The 27,684-nt window shown below is 40.5% G+C and overlaps 1 protein-coding gene across 4 annotated transcripts in view; it reads right to left on the reverse strand.

The window, feature by feature from the left end:
* Positions 1 to 27,684, reverse strand: part of gramd1ba (GRAM domain containing 1Ba) — a 71,704-nt gene that overhangs the window by 33,893 nt on the left and 10,127 nt on the right. For all 4 annotated transcript variants that reach the window (XM_079599921.1, XM_079599922.1, XM_079599920.1 and 1 more), the window contains exon 2: positions 12,134 to 12,211. In XM_079599921.1, the coding sequence (XP_079456047.1) occupies positions 12,134 to 12,211 (78 nt within the window). The remainder of the gene's footprint in view (positions 1 to 12,133; positions 12,212 to 27,684) is intronic.

A 27,684-nucleotide genomic window follows, 5' to 3' on the forward strand; every position in this document is an offset into this window, starting at 1 on the left:
GGGGAAATGGCTGAGTGCAATGATCAGTGATAAGGAACCAGCCGAGTGCAATGAGAAGACAAGGATCGTGGGAAATGTAGTTCAATAGTGTGATGGACACCGTGGGGAAGGAGGACATCTAGTGGTGACCCAAGGAACATAAACCAGACACTGTGACATAACCCCCCCTCTACGGAGCGGCTACCAGACGCTCCAAGACCCACAAAAAACAAACAAAACAAGAGTCCAGGCGGGAGGTGGAATGGTGGAGGATCAGGGGGAGGGATGGAGGGCCAGGACCATGAAGGGGAACAGGAACAGGGGATGACAATTTAACCGGCGGCCGTGGCGAAGCAGACAGTCCATCGGGCGGCCAGGGCGGAGACGACAGTCCATCTGGCGGCCAGGGCGGAGACGACCCCTCGGGCGGCCACGGCGGAGACGACCACTCAGGCGGCCATGGCGGAGACGACCAGGGTGAAGCCGACCACTCGGGCGGCCATGGCGGTGAAGACCAAGGCGGAACAGAGACAGACCCTGGCTCAGGAACTGGAACAGACACCACCGGCTCAGGAACTGCAACAGACACCACCGGCTCAGGAACTGCCACAGACACCACCGGCTCAGGAACTGCAACAGACACCACCGGCTCAGGAACAGCAACAGACACCACCGGCTCAGGCACAGCAACAGACACCACCGGCTCAGGCACAGGAACTGCAACAGACACCACCGGCTCAGGAACTGCCACAGACACCACCGGCTCAGGAACTGCCACAGACACCACCGGCTCAGGAACTGCCACAGACACCACCGGCTCAGGAACTGCAACAGACACCACCGGCTCAGGAACAGCAACAGACACCACCGGCTCAGGAACTGCCACAGACACCACCGGCTCAGGAACTGCCACAGACACCACCGGCTCAGGAACTGCAACAGACACCACCGGCTCAGGAACAGCAACAGACACCACCGGCTCAGGCACAGGAACTGCAACAGACACCACCGGCTCAGGCACAGGAACTGCAACAGACACCACCGGCTCAGGCACAGGAACTGCAACAGACACCACCGGCTCAGGCACAGGAACTGCAACAGACACCACCGGCTCAGGAACTGGAACAGACACCACCGGCTCAGGCTCGGCGGGCGAGACGTGAAGCTCAGGCTCGGCGGGCGTGACGTGATGCTGGATCGGGACCGGCAGGGCGAGCAGCTCGGGCGGGGCCGGCAGGGCGAGCAGCTCGGGCGGGGCCGGCAGGGCGAGCAGCTCGGGCGGGGCCGGCAGGGCGAGCAGCTCGGGCGGGGCTGGCAGAGCAGCATGCCTAACCGACACGTCAGGGATGGCAGTCACCTCTGGGATGGTCTCTGGATTAGGAACCACCGGACGGTCCGTTGAAGAGGCCCTTCTCCTCCTCTTCCGTCTCCGGACCACCGGAATCGGAACCACCAGACCCGACTCAGGAACAGATGACACTGGCTCCGGCTCTGGAACAGCAGACACTGGCTCCGGAACCGCAGACACTGGCTCCGGCTCTGGAACCGCAGACACTGGCTCCGGCTCTGGAACCGCAGACACTGGCTCCGGCTCTGGAACAGCAGACACTGGCTCCGGCTCTGGAACAGCAGACACTGGCTCCGGCTCTGGAACAGCAGACACTGGCTCCGGCTCTGGAACAGCAGACACTGGCTCCGGCTCTGGAACAGCAGACACTGGCTCCGGCTCTGGAACAGCAGACACTGGCATGTCCAGGATCCGAGCCAGACACTCTAAATAATCCATCATAGCCTTGGCGGCCCCACAAATGGGCATCTCTAGACCAGTCTCACACTGAGCAGATGGGACGTGAACAGTCTCTGACTGGGCAGACGGGACGTGAGCAGTGTCTGACTGGGCAGACGGGACGTGAACAGTCTCCGACTGGGCAGTCGTGACGTGAACAGTCTCTGACTGGGCAGACGTGACGTGAACAGTCTCTGACTGGGCAGACGGGACGTGAACAGACTCTGGCTGGGCAGACGGGACGTGAACAAACTCTGGCTGGGCAGACGGGACGTGAACAGTCTCTGGATGGGCGGACGTACGTCTTCCCCTTCTCCGCCCGCGATGGCGAGATGGTGGCTCTAATCCGTCCCTCACCAGTCCAGGGACGAAGGGGGACCAAGGTGGAGGGTGGTGTTGGCCTTGTTCTCGACCACCTCCTCCTCTGCGACCTCCCCGGGTCCCACGAAAAACAACCAGGCGGGTCCCCTCAAAACAATCCCTCCTCTCCCGCTCGATGGCTGGGGAAGAGAAGCTGGAACACATACCGCTGGATCCTTGCATTGTGACGGAGTCCTTCTGTCACGATCCACACTCAATGAGACAAGGGTGAAGATCCAATAGCAGTAAGTGCTTTTATTAAGGGGAAATCCGTTACTCACAATCCAGTCCAGGCAGGGGTCAAAACCATACGAACAATCCAAACACAAAACAAGAACAGACAAGAAACCAGGACTCCGAAATGGCGTGATAATCGATAAGGACTCCGTGACACATACTAAAACAGACAGGGTATAAATACACAGGGAATAGACAATGATAATGGGGAAATGGCTGAGTGCAATGATCAGTGATAAGGAACCAGCCGAGTGCAATGAGAAGACAAGGATCGTGGGAAATGTAGTTCAATAGTGTGATGGACACCGTGGGGAAGGAGGACATCTAGTGGTGACCCAAGGAACATAAACCAGACACTGTGACACAATGGTAAATTAATACACGCTTATTAGTAGTTAAAATATATTTATATATATATATATTTATTCAAAAATCCTTCAAAATCATACAAATGTTTTGAATAAATATTGAATACGTTTAAATGTATTAAAAAATATATTCGGCTAATATTTTTATTATAATAATTCTGGAATATATAGATATCATTTGTAAACATTATATGTGAAATGATGTGAATCTGTGGAGCTTTTCACGCTTTCTCTGCTGAAAATCTCTCTCTCTCTACATATATATATATATATATATAATTTTTTTTTTTTTTTTTTTTTTTTTAACAGTATTTGGTAAAATGTGTAAAAGACTTCAACAGTATGCATGCTTATGTATAACTATTAATATGATCAGATTCGCTTAAATGTTTCATAAAAGATGTGTATTTATGAATGAATTCTGCTCGAATCTGCAAAGCTTTGTGTGGGATTCAGTGGCTGCAGATCCCATGCAGATCTTCTGATACCTCACCGATCACTGAGGAGAAGACTTCTGATGCTAACACAGGTCTCGGGTGCTTTACTGAGATTTATACAGCAGCACTGGTGAATCCCACACAGGAAGGAGAACTCAATCATTCGCTCATGACCTACTTTCTCTGGCTCTATCCAGCCCGCTCTTCCTGACAGAGACCCTAAGGACTCAGAGCGCTAGTTCAATCTGCAAGTAAAACGACTCAGTGCCCACAGACGGACAGACAGATGTCCAGAGAGGATTCACTTTACACATGGCTGAGGAAATAGTCCGTTTAACAGGAAGTCAGGAGTGCACATGCACTACTATGAGAGGAGGGATTCTGTTTACAGCTCAGTGGAAAAGAACGAGAGTGCGTGAGAGAGAGGTATCTGATTGGGGTGTTAGATAACATCAGTCTGCAGTTCTGTGATGAATCATCAGCTCTGGTAACAGGACACTGCTGCTGCAGGCTTCTGTCTAATCTCAGCTGAAAGATGGCCTGCACATCTTTCATAGGGATCCGGACAATTAAATAAGAACAAGATCAAACGAGGCAACCCGAGCATGTTGAGCACCCTGAAAATGATTACAGGAGCGAGTCAAGCAATAATGTGCTCACACATCTTGTTACACGTCATTTTGACGGCCACTATCTTGTTGAAACAAGGGCACTGAGAAAACAGGCTGAGCTTCATTTAAAGGGGACCCTTTTTACAAGATGCAGTATTAGTCTCAGTAGTCCCCAGAATGTGTCTGTGAAGTTTCAGATCAAAATATCCCACAGACCATTTATTATCAAATGTTGTAAATGCAAATTTTTAAGTTGAAGCACAAAACACGCTATTTTCGTGCATGTATAGAGGGTATGCGCGTGTCACCGTCGGCCGGAGTGACTGCGGTTACGCAAACTGAGTGGCAGAATGACAGATATAGCATTGGTTTTCAGCGTGAACACACAAACACATCTAAAACAGGAAAGAGCTTTGCGATTGACTGTACAACTAGATTTGACAAGAAATATGAGGTATATTTTTACAGACTCCCGAAAGCTACAGAACAGAGAAGCAAATGGATCGCTGCAATTCATAGAAACAACTGGACTTCAGGCAGCGAACGGTGGATTTGCAGTTATCATTTTGTGTCAATATGCTGAATTTAGGGGTAAAATCATACCATATTGTATTGACAATCATCAATTGTCATGAACAAAATGTTCAACTCAATATTAAATGTATAATTTGCATGCGTTTTAAAGCTATATCAGTTTAAACTTCTGATTTTGGGTTAATGGCCGTGGCCTAATAGTTAGAGAGACTGGTAACCCGAAGGTTGTGGGTTCGATCCTCAATACCAGCAGGAAATGACTGAGGTGCCCTTGAGCAAGACCCCTAACCCCCAAACACTCCCCGGGTGCCGTATGGGCACAGTTTCACAAACAGGTCTTAGATTAAGCCAGGATTAGGCCTTAGTTCAATTAGGACAGCTTTTATAAACGTCTTATAAAACGTCTTGTAAAGCCTTAAAAAAGTTGAAAAAAAAGTGCAAGTTGAGACAAAACAATGGCACTTGCATATTTTAAGATTTGCCAGTTCAAGTTGCTTTCAGTTAGAACAGTTCAAACTTGAATTTTAGTCTGAACTAGGTTTAAGCCTCGTCTGTGAAACCGGGGGAAACTTTTCTGAGTGCACACATCCGAAGCACGCACACAGAAAGCTGTCTGTCAGACGTGAGTGTTAAACTAAGCTCTCTTTCACACTTATTGCACTCAAACCGTCTAATACACGCAAGTTTATGTCAAAAACACAAAGTTCACATAAACACAGTCAGCTATGTCTGTGAATGTAAACAGCAGGGAAAGAATTTGCATGTGTATATTAAGATCTCTCTATTAAAGTGAAAGCAGCGTAATATACAGTACCTACTGCTGTATCTGCTGTTAACAAAAAAACAACAGAAAATCCCTCACCCGTTCTTGATTGAGCAACTTTATAGTTGCTTTAATAAAAAATATATTTCTTACTTGAATAATAAATAAACATGGCGGACTGCGTACAGCTCACTCAGGGGAGGAGCTAAGCTAATAGGGCAGATTCCGTGCCAGTCGTGGGCGCCACATTCCTGAACGGCTCATTTTTACTGCCGCCCAATCACAGTGGATGAGAGGCAGGACAAATACCACACAGACCAACCGTCACTCATCAATCTCATGAACCCACATAGGGCGGCGGGTCCGTCCTGTCTTTCTTTGTGGTTCATCTCTTCATCCAAAACGAGGGCCAGAGCAAGTACTTTTCAATGGGTTGACATTGTTATATTCAGAAACAAACTATCTGCAAAATCAGATACTAGTAACTCTTCCAGAGATATTCTGAATAATAGCAACCAAAGCATAAAAACAGAAAAACAAAGAAGAAGAAAAAAACGCTACACCACCAAAGTGCTCTCAAGCGCCTGTGTTTTCAGAAGAGCACCTGACATTTTCAGCTCGCTACAAACGCTCTGGTGGAAACAAAGCCTAAGTGTTCATGTACAGTATGTACGATGGCCCCAGAACGTAATTGGACACTAAAGACACAAGTTCATATATCTGAATGTCATTGCATTATATACAAAATAAACCAATAATGCAAACAAAAGATGCATGAGCTTTTCTCAGAATTAACTTCACTTTTCTAAGGCTTTTTGTGAACACCTCAAGTTCACACGTCCAACAGTCACCATGGGTTAACAGTTAATTATGGACATGTTCACATGAAAACATTTTACGACTAGAATTTGTCTAAACACTTTTTGTGTTCGTTTTGTTTAAACTAAACTATTGATTAAATATTTTTAGTCTAACAAACTTCTTTACGCAAAACGTTTGGCTTTAAAAGTGTGCTAGAGCGAGCTTTTATTCAAATAAATGTCAGTTGGTTTAATATCTAGTTATCTAATGCAATGACATTCAGATATTTTAAAAGTATGGCATCCAAATACTTTTTGTGGCCCCGGTCTCTGTAAACTACATGGACATTGTTAGGAAATATGAAATGTTAAATATAGCAAGTTGCAGTGAATAATGTATGCTTCCTGTTATAGGCTCACTGCACTTTTCTTTTGCAGCGTAAGCATCTCCTAACAAACTATAGCAAAAGGGCAACTCAGAATGTTGCTGATCATGTCAAAACAAAAACCCTGTCCAATGTACAAGGTCTGATCTCACCTCAATACACAGAGGAATAGAGAGAGAGAGAGAGAGAGAGAGAGAGAGAGAGAGAGGCTGGCAGAGTGATTTCTTTGTTAATAAGTCTGCTTTGAACAACTGCTAATTAAAGCGCGCGCGCACACACACACACACACACGCGCACACACCAAAGCTTTGTGCCTGAAGAGAAACAGATCTAGTTAGTCTAGTTACTGTGACAGGGACACAATGACCCTGAGCTTATGTCGATCAGAAGAACATGACATGATTCTTTCCCTGTCTCATCCTCTCACTCAAGTGTGTGTGTGTGTGTGTGTGTGTGTGTGTGTGTGTGTGTGTGTGTGTGTGTGTGTGTGTGTGTGTGTGTGTGTGTGTGTGTGCGTGCGTGTGTGTGTGTGTGAGATGTTTGTTCTGTTAAGCATCACTTTGTTAAAGAGATAGTTCACTCAAAAACGAATGTTCCGTCATCATTTTCTCATCCTCATGCTGTTCCAAACTTCTTTTGTGGAACACAAGCTGAATTTCTGAAGAATACCCTGGCCACTCATTTCAATAAAGTGAAGAGGAGTTGGGCTGTCAAGCTCCAAAATGGCAGCAAAAAAAGTGCAATAAAAGTATAATTAAACCAGTCCATATGTATTGTGCATTATATAGCATTTTGTATTATGTCCAATACAAAAAAATTTTTTGAATAAGATTATTTTCAATGAATCAGTCGATCCAGTTCACAAAACTTAATTTGATCACAAATTGCAATGATTTCAACTCACTGGTTCAATGATCTAGTAACAATGGTAAATAGTTCACAGGAGGGTAAGATGATCAGCAAGTAACTTAAATTTCATCACGCAATGGTCTCGTATGGACTACTTTAATGGTGATGTAGCATCCTTTCAGTGTTGCCAACTTAGCGACTTTGTCACGTATATTAGTAACTTTTCAGACCCCTTTAGCAACTTTTCAAAATAGCAACTTGCGACCAATCCAGCAACTTTTTGGACTACTGGTTAACATTTAGTCAGTCATTACATCATACTTGTTCCGATGTCTGACAGAAAATTTGTAAATGAAAACAGCTTTATTGGACATTCGGCTATTAAAATAAAGTAGCCTACGTGAACACAGATTAGGAGAGAGAACAGATTTAAAGTGGCGACAGTTGCCACATTACGTCATCTAGCGACATTTAGCAACTTTCTAAGCAGGTTTTGGGTACTTTTCATTGAAAATATTTGGCAACACTGATCCTTAATTTTTTTTTAAATAGGTTTGGAAAGACAATGACAGAATATAATGACAGAATTTTCACTTTAAGTGACCTATTCTGTTCTGCGCCACGGTTATGATTGATTATAACATTATTTAATGCATTTAAAAAGCATAACTAAAAATATGTATTATAATTAATTGTGATAATGGATTTTGACAGTTATTTGAGAACATTAAACAATGTGAATTAAAATGCATTATAAATGCAAATAAAGCACAAATATCCAGTGGCTTTTGGTTCAAATCAGCAGGAGAGCAAATTATAACCACAAACATGATAAATAAATAGAGTAATTATAAGTTTTAATCAACCTTCTGTCCTCTTTACGTCTCTACTGTAAAAAATTGAAGGGTAATTCTATACATCACAGGAAACAGTATCTGGTCCAGCAATACAGACTGGATCAACTAACCATGAATTTCTGCCTGCCAATTACAGTCTATACACAACACCTGGCAAAAACAGGCAAAAGTACTCACTGATCCCGGCGAAAGTGCAGTCTTTTCCTGAGCGTGGACACCCGCGGGTGACAGCCCAGTTTGACGGGTGAGGTGCATGATAAAGTCCTGCTCTGAACCATGATGCACTAGCACTACTCATGTGGACCTGCACACGGTTCACACACACACCCTAGCGGAAAGAAGACTCCTCATTACTGAACTCCCTGCACCCCCTCCTCTCCTCTATCTCTCTCTCTCTCTCTCTGCACGGGCCGTGTCTTGTCCTGCGGTGACCTGGATCCTGCATTTTCTCTGTGTGTGTTGCAGATGAGCACAGCTAGTTTCCTCACCTGAGGTGTGGCTCGTCAGACCACCAGCAGAGATGCTAATATGACCATCAGAGTCTCGGACAAGAGCTTGGGTGCTTTTTTCTTTAAAAAAAAAATGTGTCTAGATAATATATCAGGACAAATCAGGCATAATCAGTCCAAATGAAAGGTAGGGTAGGGTAATTTGTTTTATAAACATTTTTGTTATACTGGTTGAAACTTTCTTCACATCCTAAAAGCAATCAATAATAGAAGTGGTCTAAATATTAAAACATTTACATAGATCTTCTGTGAAAGTCTCAGGACCAAAACATTTTTTACCTGCTTGTCAATATTTCCATACCTTTCCATGCAGACATCATAAGCCATAAGCGTGTTGTAGACAGACAGTCATTGAGCGCCATAAACTAACAGCAGTCACTTTCACTGCTCCTCCTTAACCAAAACCAATGAGCTTATGCTGCGTTCATGCATGTCGTAACCGACATTACAAGATGGCAACCCGTGACGTTCTACCTGAAGCTGTTCACGTCCTCGAACTTATGCCTTTCTATGTCAACACTATCAGTGCCGAAATGAATCTGCAGCAGTCAGGTAGTACAAGTAAAAGCTCTGTAAGTTGTTTACGTTGATTATTATTGTAATGTTATGTGCTATGAGACATGAGGTATTTTAACGCGTCTCTCATCTCATGGAGACGCTCTTAAGGGAGGGTGGGATCGTATGCTTTCAAAGCTAGCTTGAAATTGCAAGTCTCTCTGAAATTGCCTACCATACTTTGTTTTGTCATAAAATGTTTTTGTAAATAAATTCAAATTCGACATAATGTGAGATGTGGCCAATTGACCCACAAAGACCCGCCCCCTTTAGTTACTGTTGCTATGTCCGACAAGCTACGCCTCTCACGCCACACCATGTTCTCACGCAGTGAAAAACACATCACGGAGCAGAGAGGACACTGACAACACACTGACAGACAAGACAGACAAGGTTACTTTTAATATGAAACAACGTCTCAACTTTCATGTTTGACAATTTTGTCAAGACATTTAAACAATAAATACCGTTTTGTGGCTCTTTAATGTGTCGTGACAGATCGCTGTAGAGCATCAGTTAAAGCTGCTCGTGAACCGATCATCTCGTCCTTCTAGTTCATTTATAGCATCAAATAAACATGAATGAACATAAGAAGGAATGTTGTTTTAACCAACGGAAAGACGTCAGTACACTTCGTTTTTCAAGTTTAAATCCTCCTACGTTAATCTACTAACTCTCCTGACTGCTTTGTCCGACAAAAATGGCGGATTCGGCGGATTATGATTGGTCAGATCGCCTGTCAATCAAAGTCGCTGCGAAGGGTCAATTCAATTCAAATTCACACTCATGAACTGAAAGGGAGCCTGTACTGTGTGTATATGTGTAAATGAGAGCTGAGCTGTGATTCATTCAGCCGGGACACAAGCAGGCTGAACATTCATCACCTTTAATGAGCATTAGCTGCTTTTACGTCACCACACAAAACTGATTTAAAAATAAGCTCAGGAATCAGCTGAAATCAGGTTGCTGAGTGCACAAAACTGAGCTGCGGACGACCGTTCGCATACTGACTGACTTTAGCAGGTGTATAGATGCGCACACACACACTCATGCACATACTCACACAAACGGTTATCTTAAAGGAGTTTATAAAGATCACTTTTCAGACAATGGTAAATAATGCTGATGTACGTTAAAAGCAACAAACAAACACAAAAATAATTAATGATCAGTGATGATCACAAGACATAGGCCTATTTCATTAATCCAGGAAAAAGAACACCGTGTTCTAAGAGGTCCAATAAAGGCACAAATAAACAAGCGCCTGAAACCTGGAGATGAAAAAAAAAAAAAAAGCTCATATGATATTCCAGCCGAGGATCGTGTTCTTTGCCCAGCTGGGCTCAACAAGAACATTTGAGCACAGCTAAAAATCGGAGCTTTCTCTACAAAAAACGTGCTTCGCTGATTCAACCTGCACTGCACCTGGTTTACTTTCTGAGATGACGACAAAATCAAAATCATCTGAGAAAATGCAGCCCTGCCATGGGAGTGTGAAGTGCACTAGTTGTTTTTGAGTTGACACAGACCGTGTGGTCAGACTCATAACCAGATAACAGATGCAGAACGCGACACAGAAAGAAGAACAACTTCAAAAGCAAAAGCAGAAACTTCAACCACACTTGAGATCCGACACTCAGACTAAAACCAGCTGCCTGCAGGAAGCTCATATCATGTCGAGCTTCTCAGTGTCTGCCGTTATAAAGTGTCACTAGACAATTGTTTTCTTTTCTTTTTCAGAGGCTGAATCCAAATTTGAAAACTAGCTGTCATATAAAATACACCAGATTAGCCTGCTTTCATCTAAAAAATGAATTGTGAAATATATTTTTGTAAAGTCACATTATGAGCAATAAATCCAAAATAATGAGGTAATTGTGTAATTCAATAGTTATAATTGTGAGATATAATGTCCCATTGCAAGTATGAGGAAAAAAATCTAATTGAAATGAGAAAATGATAAGACAAAGTTGCATTTGTAACTAAAATAAGAAATAATTTTTAATTGAAATAAAATAGAGCATTGTAAGAATTAAAGTCACAATTGAAATACTTTAGCAATTATAATATGTGAAGTCACATTTTTTTTGTCTTTAGGGGGAAACATACATAGTAGTACATTTATAATACACTAAAAATAGTAAAATAGCCAAATGACATACTATAGAGAGCAAAAAAACTGTTATATTTCTCCATAGGGAAATTGATTTTTAACAATGCCTACACTCTAAAAAATGCTGGGTTGTTTTAACCCAAATCTGGGTCAAATATGGACTAACCCAACCGTTGGGTTAACATTTTTAATTAAAAAAATGTAACCTAACGGTACGTTCACACGGGGCGTGAGCGTCAACGCTTCCCATTGACTTTGAATGGGTGACGTCAAGCTTTGCCGAAATGAATTGTGGATCCGTCGGCGGCGCTTCACTGGCGTTGCTCGCAGCAGAAGTTGAGAATTTTTCAACTTCTGCCGCGAGCAACGCCAGTGAATCGCCGCAGGCGGAAGCGTCAGCCAATCAGGATCGCTCTATGCAAATACAGTAGCCAGGCGGCAGCCAATCACGTTCATCATGTTCATCCTGTCATTCCTGTCTAATTTCATTGGCTGACGCTGCTATGACCATGGCGTCGTGCCAAACTTCAGCCACGCCTTCCGTCAAGCGTTGACGCTCATGCCCCGTGTGAACGTACCGTAACTGCTGGGTTTGTCCATATTTGACCCAAATTTGGGTTGAAACAACCCAGCATTTTTTAGAGTGTAATAAGCGTTTAAAGAAATAACTACTCTGAGTTCTGAGGTTGTTAATCAACTGTATATGTTCTATCCATCTATCTATCTATCTATCTATGTATCTATACCACTTCAGGCACAGGACATATCACAAAATGTCTGATAGGCTAAATATTTTCCCATGACTAGTGTAGTAGAAATATACGAATCAGGCTTCAGAGAGATGTGAGCTGAGCTGACCAACTACTGACCCCTGTTGGACATGTGGGAACTATGTTGAGAGCAGCATAATGCATAAATGGAAGACGTCCATGTAAAACACACTGAAAATCATCATGTCATGTACAGTCCAGTGTATCGGCGTGGAGTACCTGTCCTCGCGGGTGTTGGGGCTCAGGTAGCGTGTGGACTCTTCCTCATGACTGCTCTGCAGGCTGCTCTGCTGACTGCTGTAACACACATCAGCACATTACAATCAGGACATGAGAAATACACAAACACCAGACGTCACACTGAGAAAGAGACGACAGAAGGTGAGTTTGGACACACAGTGATCTTTTAATTATGGTGACAAAAAAATGCTCAAACAAGACATATGGTTTTACAGTCCAACGTTGCTCGGGCTTACAACTAAAAGAAACAAACATAAAAGCATCTTTTGAGAAAACACATTTTCAGGATAGTTCATCTTCCCCACTAGAGGGCAGCAGAGAGTTTCCCAATTGCCTAGAGCGCTGTAAACTAAAACAACACAATATTTCCATTTAACCAGTTACACTTGCCATGATTATCAGCTGCAGCGTGATACCTTCACAGTTCTCCCACAGTTGTTTATAATGTCTTGCCTTAAGAAAAAAAAAAAAACTAGTGCATTTAAGAAGTGGTTCGCTGAGTTATTGTGTACTGCATGAAAAGGAAGCAGGTGATGAAACAGCCTAACAGGTCAACATAACAGAGCCCTAGATTAGTGAACGCTGTTGTGCTTACAAGGGTTTTCTACCAGCAAACACCTGACAACTCACAATACACAGCTGTTACCTGATTCATGTCAAACATTTACACGTCTCAATTTATTTACTAAACCATAAACGCCCTGTATGGTACCAGTTAAGGGTTTCTGCACCTTCTCAATCTTTATTAGTAGTATTTTCCACATTTTAAAATTATGGTAAAGTCGTGAATATTATGAAATAACACAAGTACGACTTATGCAGTGACCAAAAAAAGAAAGAAAAGAAAAATCCCTTTTTAAAAATAAATAAATACTTTTTATTTAGCAGGCCAGGATGCACTAAATGTATCTAAAAATAAAGACTTTCACATTGTTACAATTGCTACAAAAAATAGAAAACAATTATTTCCACAAAAATAAAGAAGCACAAGTGTTTTTAACATCGATAATAATAAGAAGAAATGTTTCTTGAGTGGCAAATCATCATATTCGAATGATTTCTGAAGAATCATGTGACCCTGAACACTGGAGTAATGATGCAGAAAATTCAGCTTTGCCATCACAGAAATAAATTACACTTTAAAATATATGAAAACAGAAATAGTTATTGAATATTTCATGATATTACTATTTTAGTTAATTTGTGATCAAATCATTTGTAGGCTTGGTAAGTATAAGAGACTTACCAACCCAAAACTTTTGAACAGTCGTGTATTATTATATTCTATTTTGGGGATTTTGCCTAATAAATGCTGTATCACAAGATGAACATTTTCAAAATGCATAGAAAACACACATACGTTTGCTTGAGGTGGATAACTGTTTAATTCTGTAGGAAGACGTGTATAAATTATGCTAGAAATGCATTAACCGAATAAATTCCTACAAGTGTTTTTTGTGTTTTCGTGTGACTTTGTGCGAATAATTCAGTCACATGACTTGAGGCAGAGAAGAAAACAGGTGTGTTCGGGTTAAAGCAGCACTGTCCAGACTGACCGGTGTATGACACCAATGTCCCGCAAGAGTGATTTGAAAGCATCTCTAAACTCTCGATTAATATGCTTAATAATGAAACATAAATTCAGTAATGTGTGTCTAAATTTCCAACTGGTAGTGCCCCTTAAGCAGAATTTCTGCTATTGTTAATGCTGCTTGAAGTCAAACTTAAGGTCATAGCGGATACATACTGCATGTTGTATTTTTGTCTATTAAAAGGCAGGAAGAGTCGTGAATATTTAAGACGTCCCCAGACAGGCGGCCGCTTGTTCTTCCCTCCAGCCTATAAATGTCCCAGCAGACTTCAGTCTCCAGAAAAGACGGAAAACTCACACACACACACACACACACGGGTTGTCTGCTATGTAATGTGCCAGAGCAAGCCTACATGAAGCTTCAAATGAAGTGATGCACAGTGCTCATGATGGACAGCAGGAATGGAGGATGGATGGGTTTGTGGACGAGGGTTCGGGCTCGTGCTCATACAGACCTGCTCTCACTGCCGTGCTCTTTCTTCTCTCCTCCTCTCAGCCACTTGCGCAGGAGGAAGCGTCTGCGCTGGGGAGAGGCGCTGGGTGTGGAACAGCTCGACCACGCCGCGTCCTCGTCGCTGGACGGCGTGATCTCGATGGACGGAAGCTGCAGGTACTCCTTGGAGCCGGAGCGCGGAAGATGTTCCTGCTCTTTCTCGCTCATGACGTTCTTCATACGGCGCATTTTAAAGCGCTTGCGGCGCAGAGACGAGCTGGACAGGGCCGGATCCACCACAACAGATCCGTTACACTCCCCGTCTGCCGGGCCCTGGATCTGCAGCGCGGGCAGCTGGAGGGTCTCGGACATGGTGACTTCTGTTCAGTCTCACATGAGTCCAGAACCAAATAAAGATGCAGATCGGAGAGCTCAGTGAGTCCACACCTGGGCTGAGCTGAGTTCAGCACTTTCTGTGAGACGGCTCGGTGCTGACATATTTTAGGACAGTCTTATAGGTTTCCTTCAAAAACCCTTTATCCAGAAAACCAGGATAGCTCCCTAGAGGTCAGAGGAAGGTCATAAGGTCTACTAGGTCAGCAGTTCTCAAACTATGGAAAATTGCAATACTAAAAAACGTAAAAATGTATGTTATTTCAATTAATTTACATGCATCTTTCTTTTTTGTTTATCAAGTTTTAAATAGGTTTGCGCATCTAACACCGTGCCCTATCCAAACGTGATGCGACAAGATTCCAGTGACAAGCAGAGAGACCTGACCAAATCAATCAAATATCACAGCCAATCAGAGAGCATGTGGGCGGAGTCTCTATGCACGTGTACTGCACTTGCAAGGAAATGGATAATCTAGCTAATTAATAAATCGTAAACCAATTTAACATTATTAAAAACACTTACCAAGTGACTGAAACAAACTTTGTCATTAAATACCCTTGTTTTTTCACATTGAGTTCACGGTTTGAACGTTCTTGTTTCTTTTAATTTATTTCCAAAATCTGAGCAGTCACTGTCAGTATGGCTATAAAAGGACACGCAAAATGATATTCACACTCACATTAGACCATTTCAACATTAAATCAAGCACAAAATCAGTACACACAGTCTACGCAACTACTACTTTGACACTTCAAAAAAGATATCATAATACGAATCCATATCAATTGAGCGGTTTAGTCAGAATTTTCTGAAGAGACTTGATTGCTTTATATGATGAACAGATTTAATTTAGGCTTTTATTCACATATAAACATTCATCAACTCACACATCAGTTACTGTTTTACAGAATCCGAAGCTCAAGCATGTTCACTTGACATTTGAGAACCAATGAGGTTCATTCTCGTGTTATACAACACGTTTGAGCTTTAGCAAGAACCAATGAGGTTCATTCTCGTGTTATACTGCACTTTGAGCTTTAGCAAGAACCAATGAGGTTCATTCTCGTGTTACGCAGCACGTTTGAGCTTGCACAGGAGGAACCAACCAAGTTTGTTCTTAAGGGTTGAGCTTCTGTTTTAAGTTTGCTGATCAATATTTATGTAAATAAAAGCCTTACTTCAATCTCATGATATAATCGTCATATAATCATACAATCGTCATTTAAAGCAATCAAGTCTCTTCATAAAATTTGGACTAAAAAATACTCAATTCATTTGGAGTAGTGTTACAATCTCTTTAGGAACTTTTTGAAACGTCAAAGTGGTGGTTCAATGTCAATGGAAGGACAGAAATCTCTTAGATTTCATTACAAATATCTTCATATGCGTGTTCCAAAGATGAACGGAAGTCTTACAAATTTTAAACGACATGAGGGTAAGTAAATGACAAAATTTAGGCAAATGTTTAGGGGAACTATCCCTTTAATGTGGAAAAGATTATCGTGTGTGGCATTGTTGAGTTACATCTGGTTAGGACACGATTTTAGGCTTTATTAACCCACATTATTATTTTAGGATTGCCGGAAGTGCATTGGTGTTAAACAATTTAGTATTGATTTATTTGAAATTTGCTTTTACCTGAATGTTCTGATTTGATCAGAGGTGCTACTTAGCCTGAAGTGTTTGAGAACCACTGTGCTAGATGGACAGTACTCACTTAAACATTTACACAAGAGTTTACAGGAAACAAGAGGATTTTACAGAAAGGTTACAGTAAAACATGCAAACAAATGCAAAATAAAAAATGCAAACAAAACAAATACTGATTTGAAACTAATGGGAAAAAACACATTTTCTCTCTCTCTCTCTCTCTCTCTCTCTCTCTCTCTCTCTCTTTCACGCACACACACACGCACACGCACACACACACACACACACTTTCCTGCTCTGCTCCGGAGTATTAGGCTACTGTAAAACCATTGTGAAATGAACATTAGTGATTTCATCTCTAATGGGTCATTCACAGACTACAGTAACATCGTTTATTAGTAAAATCATTAAAAGGGCCATATCATGTACATTATAAATATGGGTAATTTATTTTTTCATTGAAGTCCACTTTTTGTTTTGTTTTTCTAACTGGGGAGGAAGTTTTGAGTTCTGACAGTTCCACTGTGCTTTCATAGTACAATGACTCTTATCAAAAAATCTAGGAAGCATGATTCCACAGGATATGACCGCATTAAAACATTATAGAGCCAGCCATGCGTGTCCGTGTTAATACAACAGGCTTCACCTAGCGCTGGCTGCACTTCAGGTGTGTGTAAGGAAGTCAGGCGTAAACATGCAAGCGTGTTCATGTTACAGGAGGAAGCGCAGAAAGCTGCAGCCCACTGAGAGAAGACACACACTCATGGCTGCCCATCTGCCTGCTCAACACATCACACAATCTGCTGACTGACCCCTACGGCGGTTTAGTAACCTGCCACACACGGTTAGATCACTCCTGTTACTGCTCCACTAGAGATGGACACTGACAGTGCTTTTTTCCTTCTCTTTTTTTTTTAGCTGTAAATGCCAAATATATGAGTTCTGCATTCTTATACAAAACAAAATCCTACCATGGCCCCCACGTGTGGGGCCCCAGAGCCTGCAAACTGCATCACCCTGCCTCAACTGTATGCCTGTAATTTCCTGTAAGAATGTGAGGCTCTTAATCTTTTTTTTTTTTTTTTTTTTTTTTAAGAAACCAAAAACATTAATAATGCATAAATCAAATGTTTTGTGCAGTGTATTATACTTAATGCCTGTGTCTACTTAAAAATAAAAGTACTACTACCACCACAGGTTTTTGGATATGGTATAGGCTACCATGGTAATTCTTGGGCATACCTTGGAGTTCCATAGAATAGCATGGTACACATATTTCAGTCCCATAGAACAAATGACCATAGTATTATCAAAGTACCATGGCACTACCAACTGGTACTGCCACATAACTCTTTATTATGTGGCATTATGAAACATGATACTATGAAGAAAAAAAAAAAACTCATAAGAACTAAACCTGCCTGTATCAGAAAGTATAGTGCATACCACATCTAAAGTGATTCGGCTAAGTGAATAACAGCATTTCATTTACAATATGCCATACGCGATCATTTTAACATTCAAATTATGTTAAAATGCAATGAAGCCGCGATCGTTAAGGGTAGGCTACAAAATAAAAAGTGAATGTACTAAACAGAAATCCTACCTTTTTACATTTCAAATAACCGACACCCTTGTTTTGAACATGCAGTCGTTGTCTTTAATTTTAAATGACTAGAATGAGGAACTGTCACGGCGTTTTTTTCCCACACTGTTCCGTTATGATCTTCACGTTTCCTTTAATGCGGGCGATTTCACTCCAATTGAAGGGGTGGGGAGAAGGAGATACCGCACTAAAAACTAAATACATTTTATTTTACAAAGTGAAATAGGTTTGTCAAAAGCGAAAGAAAAGCACAGCTTCTTGTGATAAAGTAAAAATGTGTGGTTTAAAAAACGATTGGATATTTTAAATACGCAGGCTGAGCGCGGCGCATCACCCCTCTTTCCGAGATAAGGCGTCCCGGATCTCTCTGTATAAAAACGGCAGCCCGGCACAGTATCGTTTAAAACAAGGTTGCCGCAGCAGCCAGTGAATTGAAACTTCCTAAATCTATCCGATCATTTAAACGGATTCTTTCTCAAAACTAACTACTTTTAACCTTAAACAGGAGTATCGCTTCTATATACGAGTAAGAATGTTCACTTTACTAACTGAGGTAAAATCATATAAGTTAGCCTATTTTGACAGCAGAAAATACGACTCAAAAATCTTCATTACTGAAAAAAATGACAAGAACTTTTTTGCTGGAAATTCTTGTCATAAATTTACAACCACCTACAACTGAGTTAAAAACAAAAGCACATCTTGCCACTGCCAGCAGGAAATGCCAGTCAAATGTGTACAACCACCGCATCTTAATAACTGGTCAAATCATGAGAAACATCTTGACATCAGCTGCAGGAGATACTGTACAACTATCTATATCTGACAGAAAACTTATCTGACAGTAAATACCTACCAGGTGGTACTGGCTGCCACCTCAACAAATGTGTTAAAACCATTGCTCATTTTGACATAAATCCCAAACTACCCCCTGACAAGTATATTGTGTTGACAATCTTATTTTTAACTCAATCTTTAATGCAACAATCAATCATATTATTCATTCGAGACATTATTTTGTGCCATATTACGCAAATTAATATATAGCAAATTAGTACATCCATTAAATAAGGTATAGGCCTATCCAAACTCAACGTTATTAGTTTGAGAGATACATCATTTTGAAATGTCATATGACAAACCGGTAAACAAATGTTCTTAGCATCAGATATGATTTATGAATTTAATGAAGCACTACACAAAACTTAAAATAAAATACACCTGCATATAACATAATTTCCCAGAGTGTGTATAGATCATATTTATTTTCATTATATTGTTTACTCTGCAATGAGCTGTTGACTTATTTATAGTATGCCAATGTTTTCTAACACAAGCCCAAAGTAATGTGCTTCAAAGCTTTAACTCTGGGGATATATTTGGCAGATGACTGCTTCAATCTGACAGACAGTTTTCCCTTACCACACCATTAACATGCCTGATGTATTCATTCACTACACTAGACTAGAGTGAAAGTATATGTGCCTGCCAACTGACCTTCTTTTTGATACTCAAAGAGACTGTTGCACTATTAAACATCACTGATGAATGATCAACCGCTCAAGCAGAATGACAACACCTGCCCGTGAGTCATGAGATAGAAGTAATTAACACCTTTGGCCATCTGTATTCACCATCTTGTCTTCTAGGAATAAAAATAAATAAACACGTATTGTTTTGGAGTGTAAATTAATTACCAAACTGGAACCTGTTTGCTCCTTAAAGCCCACATCGAGATTGCATAGCTTTGAGAGTTATTAAATTCACTTAAAAGAAGAAGATTGAAATAATAATTCAATCTTCTGTTGTTATAATATGTCAAACATATGGCTGATTTCACTTATTTTATATACAATTACAAGTATTTGACTTTCTGTAATTATAGATTTTTTTTGTCTATAAATTGGGTCCATTGCTGTTTGGACTCTTATTTTTCAAAATATCTTCTGAGCATATTAAATTTTTTTAAGTTCAAGAGTTCAATATGTGCTGGCAGGAATAGCCCACGCATTCATCTTCAGCGTCAGACTGTGCTTTTTTGCAGCTCTCACTCACTCTGCTTTCAAAAGGTTTTGTAAATATAAGGTCTTACATAAAAACTACCTCTAAGTGCAGTGGATGTGGGCGTTCATGTTTATTCAAACCAATGTCTCATATACAGTTTTGTTCATTACTTACAGAAAAATCTGTGACTGGCAAAGGATAAAATAAAATAATTAACTGGAATTCATGCTCAATCTAATGAAAAAGAATAAAAATGTTGAAGATAATCTTTTTAATAAATGTTTATTAAGGGTTTTATATGGTGAATCTCCAGCCAGCAAAGCTGATCAACAGATCTTTATTTAAACATCAATTTTCTGTAAGCCATGTAAATTCCACCATGAATTTGGAGCAGTTCAAATCGAATTAATAATCTTAAAAACACAGTGCTGTACTTGATAACGTCATACCAAACACAGCATAATATTACTCCAGAGGATCAGCATTTAAATTAAATCTGACCAATGTTAAATGAAAAAAAATGCAATCAAGAAAAGATTAGTTCCTCTCATAACTTTCATCTTTCAATTCTCAATGATAATAAACGTTGCGATTTGATTGAGCTGAGATTTCAGATCACACATAAAAGAAAATGAAAGGAGACATTTTCACACAAAGAAAAGAACGATAACACCAACACAAATGATTTAGACAACTGAAACTAATAATAATCATGCAACTTTCATAGCTTAAAATGTCCTCCTCATTATAAACAAAGTGTTTATTTAATCAAGCTCCAAAAACGGCTTGTTTTCATCTCACAGGATCTCTGACGCTACACGGGCAAGTACATTTGCATATGCCCGTCTCGCAAGACATAGACAAATTTATACATCATCACACCATAGGCCCCGCCCACTGACACCCAGTCGCTTAACGGCTGACATTTGCCTACACTGGATGTGAGTCAAACGCAAATAGAACCCATTATATTCACTGATGCTGTCTACACTGGACATAGCAAAGGCTCTTCCCGAGTAATCAAAATAGGTTTGTGTTAATAATTTAGTAGTTACAACAAAAAAGGGTATTCACCACATCCGGAAGACTGAACAAGAGCTGAAACACTGTTCAGTCTAAACAAATACATAAAAAGTGAGCTCACAATGTTTTAGATAGAAGATATGAAAAATGCATTACATTTTTCATTGACAGTAGATAAGCTGATGCACTGAACAGAGAAAAGAGAAAAGAAAAACAAGAAAATAGCATCTGATATGGTAAATGCTCCTGACAGCATGTGCATTGGGTGGAAAGTCACTAACATGCCAGTCACTGTCATAGATGAGCCAGACGATGGGAATTTAAGTTTAAGAAACATTTCTGACTGCCCAGTTATTATGTCTTACTTCCACACAGAAAACTCAAGCAGAAAAGCAACACTAAAACTACATTTCTTACATTAATGTTTTAAAAAAGACAGAAAATTATCTAAAATGACAGAATTATGATTATACGTTCATATAAATTGTATCTTTGCCCATGTTATGTCAACTATATAAATAAATACTAGTGTGAATACATCCATGCACATCCTGATCCTGATTTCTGATGACCATTTTAACAAACCTACACAAATCCGACTGTGAATGAAGCGAGGGGACGGCTGACTTTTTTCCTCTTCACAACCAAGCTCTGTCCGATCTTATAAGAAAACGTGCTACTCTGCTACTCCGTTCGAAGTTTCCATGACAACCATTCTCAAAATCTGATGTGATGTTTTGGGAACTTAAAAAAAGGGACGCTTTGGGAGTCTCCAAACATATGGATGAGTAACAAGTCGAAATGGGAATTTGTCGTTGTTCAACAACATAGAACACGAGCAGCGAAAGAGCCAGCATTCTCATCGCTTAGTATTTGACAAGCCGACCATGCTTTTACGAAACAAAGCAGCCTCGCTCTTGGGTACATGATCGGTAGGGGCTGGAGAACATTTGACTGACAGCGCTTACTGGAGTCCCGCTTGGAAAGACCATGCTAACTTTAGAAAACAGCTAGTCAAATAAACGCTGTGTGACGTCTAAATATTACGAAACAGTCCCCCATTGAGAAATCCAGGTCTATTCAGCACCAGGGAGAATATAATCTGGCCAATCATTGACTCCCCAACAGCAACATTTTTGACAGTTTTTTGACAGCCCATAAAATGAAAGTTAGTGGGTTTCAAAATAACACTGGATGCCACTGGCTTTCATTTTATGGATATAAAAAAAAGCCACAGAAAAAGGAAAGTCATACAGTTCTGAAACGACATGAGGGTGAACAAATTATGGCACAATTTGTTGTTTTTTTGCCCAAAAAATGAAAGTCAGTGGGGGCCAAAATAACACCAGACACCACTGCCTTTATTTTTAAAGGACTAAAAAACAAAACATATCCTATTTATTTCTTCCTTTTTTTGTGTGCTGTCATTGATGGAAAAATCGATTTTGCTTATAGTTATACTTGTAACAGTATAGAAAAAACACAAAGTAACCTTAGTTTTGCATGGAGTATATCTGCGTGGTTGAGCAACTGGTAAACCCAGTGCGCTTGTGTGGCAGTGACCCGGGTTCGAATCCAATCCGTAGTGCAGGGATAGGCAACTTCGGTCCTGGAGGGCCACTGTCCTGCAGAGTTTAGCTCCAACCCTAATTAAACACACCTGAACAAGGCAATCAATGTTTTCAGGATTACTAGATAGATACAGGCAGGTGAGTTGTTATCAGGGCTGAAGCTAAACTCTGCAGGACAGTGGCCCTCCAGGACCGGAGTTGCCTATCCCTGCAGTGTTTCCAACATTCAATGTTTTTACATATATATGTTCCCTTTGTCTCACTGATCTTCTCTGGATAGGCGAGTTATTGGCATACTGGGGGGTGTCAGTAAAAGGAAAATTATTAAGCTGTGCCATTATTTAGAAAATATTACTTTATTGTCTTTGAAGCACACAATAATGATGCCGTTTGCACACTTCAAGTTTACTTGGAATGCCTTTGAAATGCGTTTTAAAATCTCTAAAAGTAAAGGATAGTATGACCTCAGTTTGTTATCAGTAATATTAATGTATGTTCATCAATCTCACAGTGTACCTGAATTGCAATTGTAATGTCACCTAAATACATTTGAAGTTGAATTCTGCATTTCAAAACTTAAAAACAAGAGTAGATATTTAAAGTGTACTTAAGTGTACTTGGAATAGTTCCACTTTAGCACAAGCACGTATATTAAATATAAATTTAATAGTACTTCATCACTGCTTTTGGACAACTAAAATGCATTTAATACAAAATTAGTTTCAATTTAACAGACTATATTTATAGCGTGCCACAAATACATTTAGTTACACTAAAGTACATACGAATAAATAGATATTATAAACATTAGCATCATGACTGTCTGTAAATCTGCTTTGAAACAATATGTACTGTAAAAATCACTATATGAATAATTTTTGACTTGAATAAAAAAAATTCTGCACCTTTAAAGCCCTCCACAGAAGGCCCTGTCCATTGTAAGTGCTTTCATTGTCTGCTGTTGAATGACATTTCATCAGACTTCTATTATAAAAAGCATTCTTTGAAGAAAACAGATAAAACAAACACTTTTATGATGTCCTATAAAGATATGAAACCGCATTATCAAAATGATAAGCAATGTCAGAGGTGCAGTGATATCCATCTCCGGTCAACTCATTTGCATGGACGCAGGACCGTCCCTGTCTCCGACAGCTGGGTGGCCTCAGACTGCCGAGACGTGGACACAATGACCTCAGCGGGAGGCCACTGTCGTTAGCTCTGCGTTTCAGGGACAGAAACATGTGATCTCATGAATATGGAAGAAAGAGCTGCCAGAGGGTTCGAAATGTGTTTGCCCAGCATGATACTGAATAACGCAGAGCCCCAAAAGACTGAAGAGAGACGGAGAGAGAGGTAACAAGGGAGAAGATAAAGTCCACAATGCTTTTTATGGATACAAGACGCACGGTCTAAAAAAAGCTGTCCTCTTCCTCCTCAGGCAGTTGAACTAACTGACAATCATGATCATTTCCTGAGCCAGTACACCTCCGTTCACAGCATTCACTTCATTAAAGATAAGTGATATAGAATGATTGCACTCCAAAGCAGTGGAGGAATTCACTCTGAAGTCATCCTCCATCAACATACACACACTTGCACACAAAAGTGAAACTGAGCTGGTCTGAAACACCATGGCAACATGCATGTCAACATCAAATCCTACAAGAGATCTTTTCATGCATATAATAACCTGGACAAACACAGAATTCGAATAAAAAGGCTTTACTGTTACCTGACCCTTAACCGTGTGAAACAACACGCCAACATGCGTGATACAACGCAGCCTCCACTTTTCTCTCTGCACAACTGAGGTCACAGTCGAACTGCATTAAGCCCACACGATAAGAAACGGTGCAGCACTTATTCACGAGACACTGAGCACACGTCACACTGCTGCCCAGTCAGCGCAGCAGTCTCTCTCTCTCTCTCTCTTTCTCTCGCTCCATCTCCAGGTGTTCTGCTCTCCTTCTCTAACTTCTCTCTAAACACACTCCATCCTGCTGGGCTCAGTCTCTCTTTTATTTTTGCACAGCTGCTACTTGGGAAGTCCACAGACGTTTGGAGCACACCAAAAATGTTCTTTCTTAATCTGTATTTTTTTTCTCCTGTGTTCCAGAAAAAAAAGATTGAAATGTACTTTTAAATAAAATATAATTATTTATATTTATATATATACATATATACATACACACTATTATACGTATATATATATATATATATATATATATATATATATATATATATATATACATACACACACATATATACATACATACACTATTATAAGTATATATATATAAAATAATTAATATATAAAAAAAAAATATATATATAAAAAAGTAAAATATACTTTTATTTATATATATATATATATATATATATATACACTTTTACTTATATAACAACACAAAACGGCACCAGCCGTAACAATATGCTTCTTTTAAACATATTTGAGAACTCATTTCTTTATATGTAACACTTTTTTTTTTCTTTCTTTTTTTTTTAATGGGTGCAACTTTAAAAGATGCTGTATGTTTTTGACAGTAGCATAAAAATACCATAATATGTTTGCAGATTTTTAGGAAACATGCTGAGTTTACATACTCGTTTCTCTGAAAAACACTTCTACAGCCAGTTATTTCACTTTGAAATGTGTGTCACTGTAATACAACACATTGACAATTTACCCAATATTATTTTGCCACCACAGAAAACACAGCATATTGCAGCCATGCTTGCATTCCATTGTCAATTGCGCTCGTTCATGTTGTGTGTCCTCAATCTGGCAACCCGCGTGAGCGTCGAGTCTGAGCAGGAGGGGGCGGGGGGAACAACTCTCTCCAATATTTTGAATTTGGACTGCAGTACCCATTTCAACCACTATCATGTACTGCACCATTGAGAATGTTTAGGTGTTTTGACTGGAAAACAAGAAAAATACTGCTCAGGAAAATGATGTTTGCATCATGCTGTTTTGCGAGAGCATGTTGAGATCTCAGCCATCAATGGCAGACATCTCTCATAAACTGCACAGGCTCTTCAGGACATTAAAAGCTTGGTCAGAGGCAGTGTGGGGATGAATTCACCTGGCTCCAGAATCCCAAACCGAATCCAAACATCTTCACACAGCTCAACATTATTCTCACTGGTTTGGCTGGAACTGGCTCAATTCTGTGATGTGGGTGGATTGACTCTTCAGGGTGAGACAGAAATAAGTTGGCTCCATTTAAAAGAGTTTCGAATATCTGGGGATTCGACTGACATATCAATCCAGCCCTTTGTATTGAGCAGCAGACACACATGAGCACACACACAGGGAACACACAAAGTCTGTAGTATCTGAAGTAACATTAGGAGGCAGACCACACAGCATCAGTGCTGAAAATAAAGATATGAGCATCTTTGAGAAATTCCTTGAAAATCTCCCAGCTCCCAACGAGAGTGCAAAGATCTCAAACATGCAGCAAGCCCTTTAAAGATTTAGCTCACCCAAGTCACCCTCATGCTGATGACTTTCTTTACAAAAGGGGATGTTTAGTAGATTGTTCTGCATACTTTTCTATACATTAATGGAAATATGGAAAAGCACCAACAAGCTCCAAAAATGACTAAAAAGCGCATACCACAGATGGTAGCTTCTCACCAGTGGCTCAAGCCAAGCACACACACCAAATGTCTGAACCTGCGGTTCCTCTCGTACTGAGCAGGATTACTATTGGAATGATACAGACATCAGTAGGGTAAAATTAACCTGTCTCACGACGGTCTAAGACAGGTACCTGCGTTATGAACTAATCTTCAAGCAAAAGGAACAAGATAAATATTTGAATGCTACCGATGCCGATCTGAATTCTGACTTGTGATGGAGCCTAAATCATAATCACACCCGGTTTATTTATTGGCTAGAGGGGAACTGGCCCCGAGACTGAGCCTGGTTTCTCCCAAGGTTTTTTTCCACCATTATGTCACCTAATGGAGTTTGGGTTCCTTGCCACTGTTGCCTTCTATTCTATCAAAATCTATTTGACTTAGAAAAGGGGACCGTTTACAAAGATCCTGAAGGGAAGGTCTGAAATTAAAAATAATGTGATTAGCTTTCTTAATCACCTGCATATTAACCCTCTGGGGTCGGCAATCACGCCGGCGTGATTTGCACGCTTTTTTTCACATAGCAGCTGAATAGACTTAAAATACTCCGTCATCTATGGTCATACAGACTTAATAAATATGAAAAAATAATCTGTGAGATGTCTACTTTTGTATGTGTCCATTTACAATAAAAAAAAGAAATTATACATGGTGTGCTTTTTGCCTCTCCGTCTCATGAACTTTTTTTTCTTGAGCATGTCTCTAAACATAAACAAAACTCAGCAAATACTTGTCACACATTTATGAGCTCTATATCTTTATAAACATTTAAGTGTGTAGTTTTAAATGATCTGATTCAAAATGAAAACAAATATTATCTTTTTAAGTATTTGTAGAACCAACAAGATATCCAGTTTCTCTAACGCTTGCTCATTAGTTTTAATGTGACCACACACCCACACGCGCAAAAGATATTGACATGCAAATCGTCCACGCGCCGCCTCTATGTCAGAATCCTGCCTAGAAGGAACGATACTGCAGCGCTGCAGGACTTGGTCCCGGATAGCCGGCCCCCGGGCTGGCGAGGAAGACCGTCCGTGACCGGAAACGCGGGGTGGCCGAAAGAGCATCGCCCCTCTCCCCCTTATCGCACCAAGTTTGTGGAGAACCCGGTGCTAAATGACTCGTAGACACAATAAATGTAGTCCACACAATTTGTAATTACCTACTAAAATTAATAAAAATGAAGGCACAAAGCCATATCACGGTTGTGATTCTAGTTTGTTGGCAAAATATAACGTTAGAGACCTTTATGTAAGGCTATAAATTTTACTTTGCCAAAAAAACAGGCACTTAGTGCAAATATACGCTCTGTTATCGGAAATTTTAAAAAAGAAGGATTGTTTTTCTTCCACTCACTTGGGCTCCATAATGCCCATTGGATAATCCGGCCCTGGGTGCCCGCCTATTGGCTGCCCAATCCCGTCTATGGATAATCCGGCCCTGTCTACGTCATACATGCATCGCGGGTTACTCTTGTGGCGTAGGTTAACTTGCGTTGTATGCGTGCTGCCGGAAGGTAGTTATTTTAGGCAATAAAGTTTTAAATATGGATATTTGTGGAGAGCTGTGTGGAGTATACTTTTATGATGAATAGATGCACTT

This window comes from Phoxinus phoxinus, assembly GCF_949152265.1.
Source record: "Phoxinus phoxinus genome assembly, chromosome: 23".
NCBI lineage: Eukaryota > Metazoa > Chordata > Actinopteri > Cypriniformes > Leuciscidae > Phoxinus > Phoxinus phoxinus.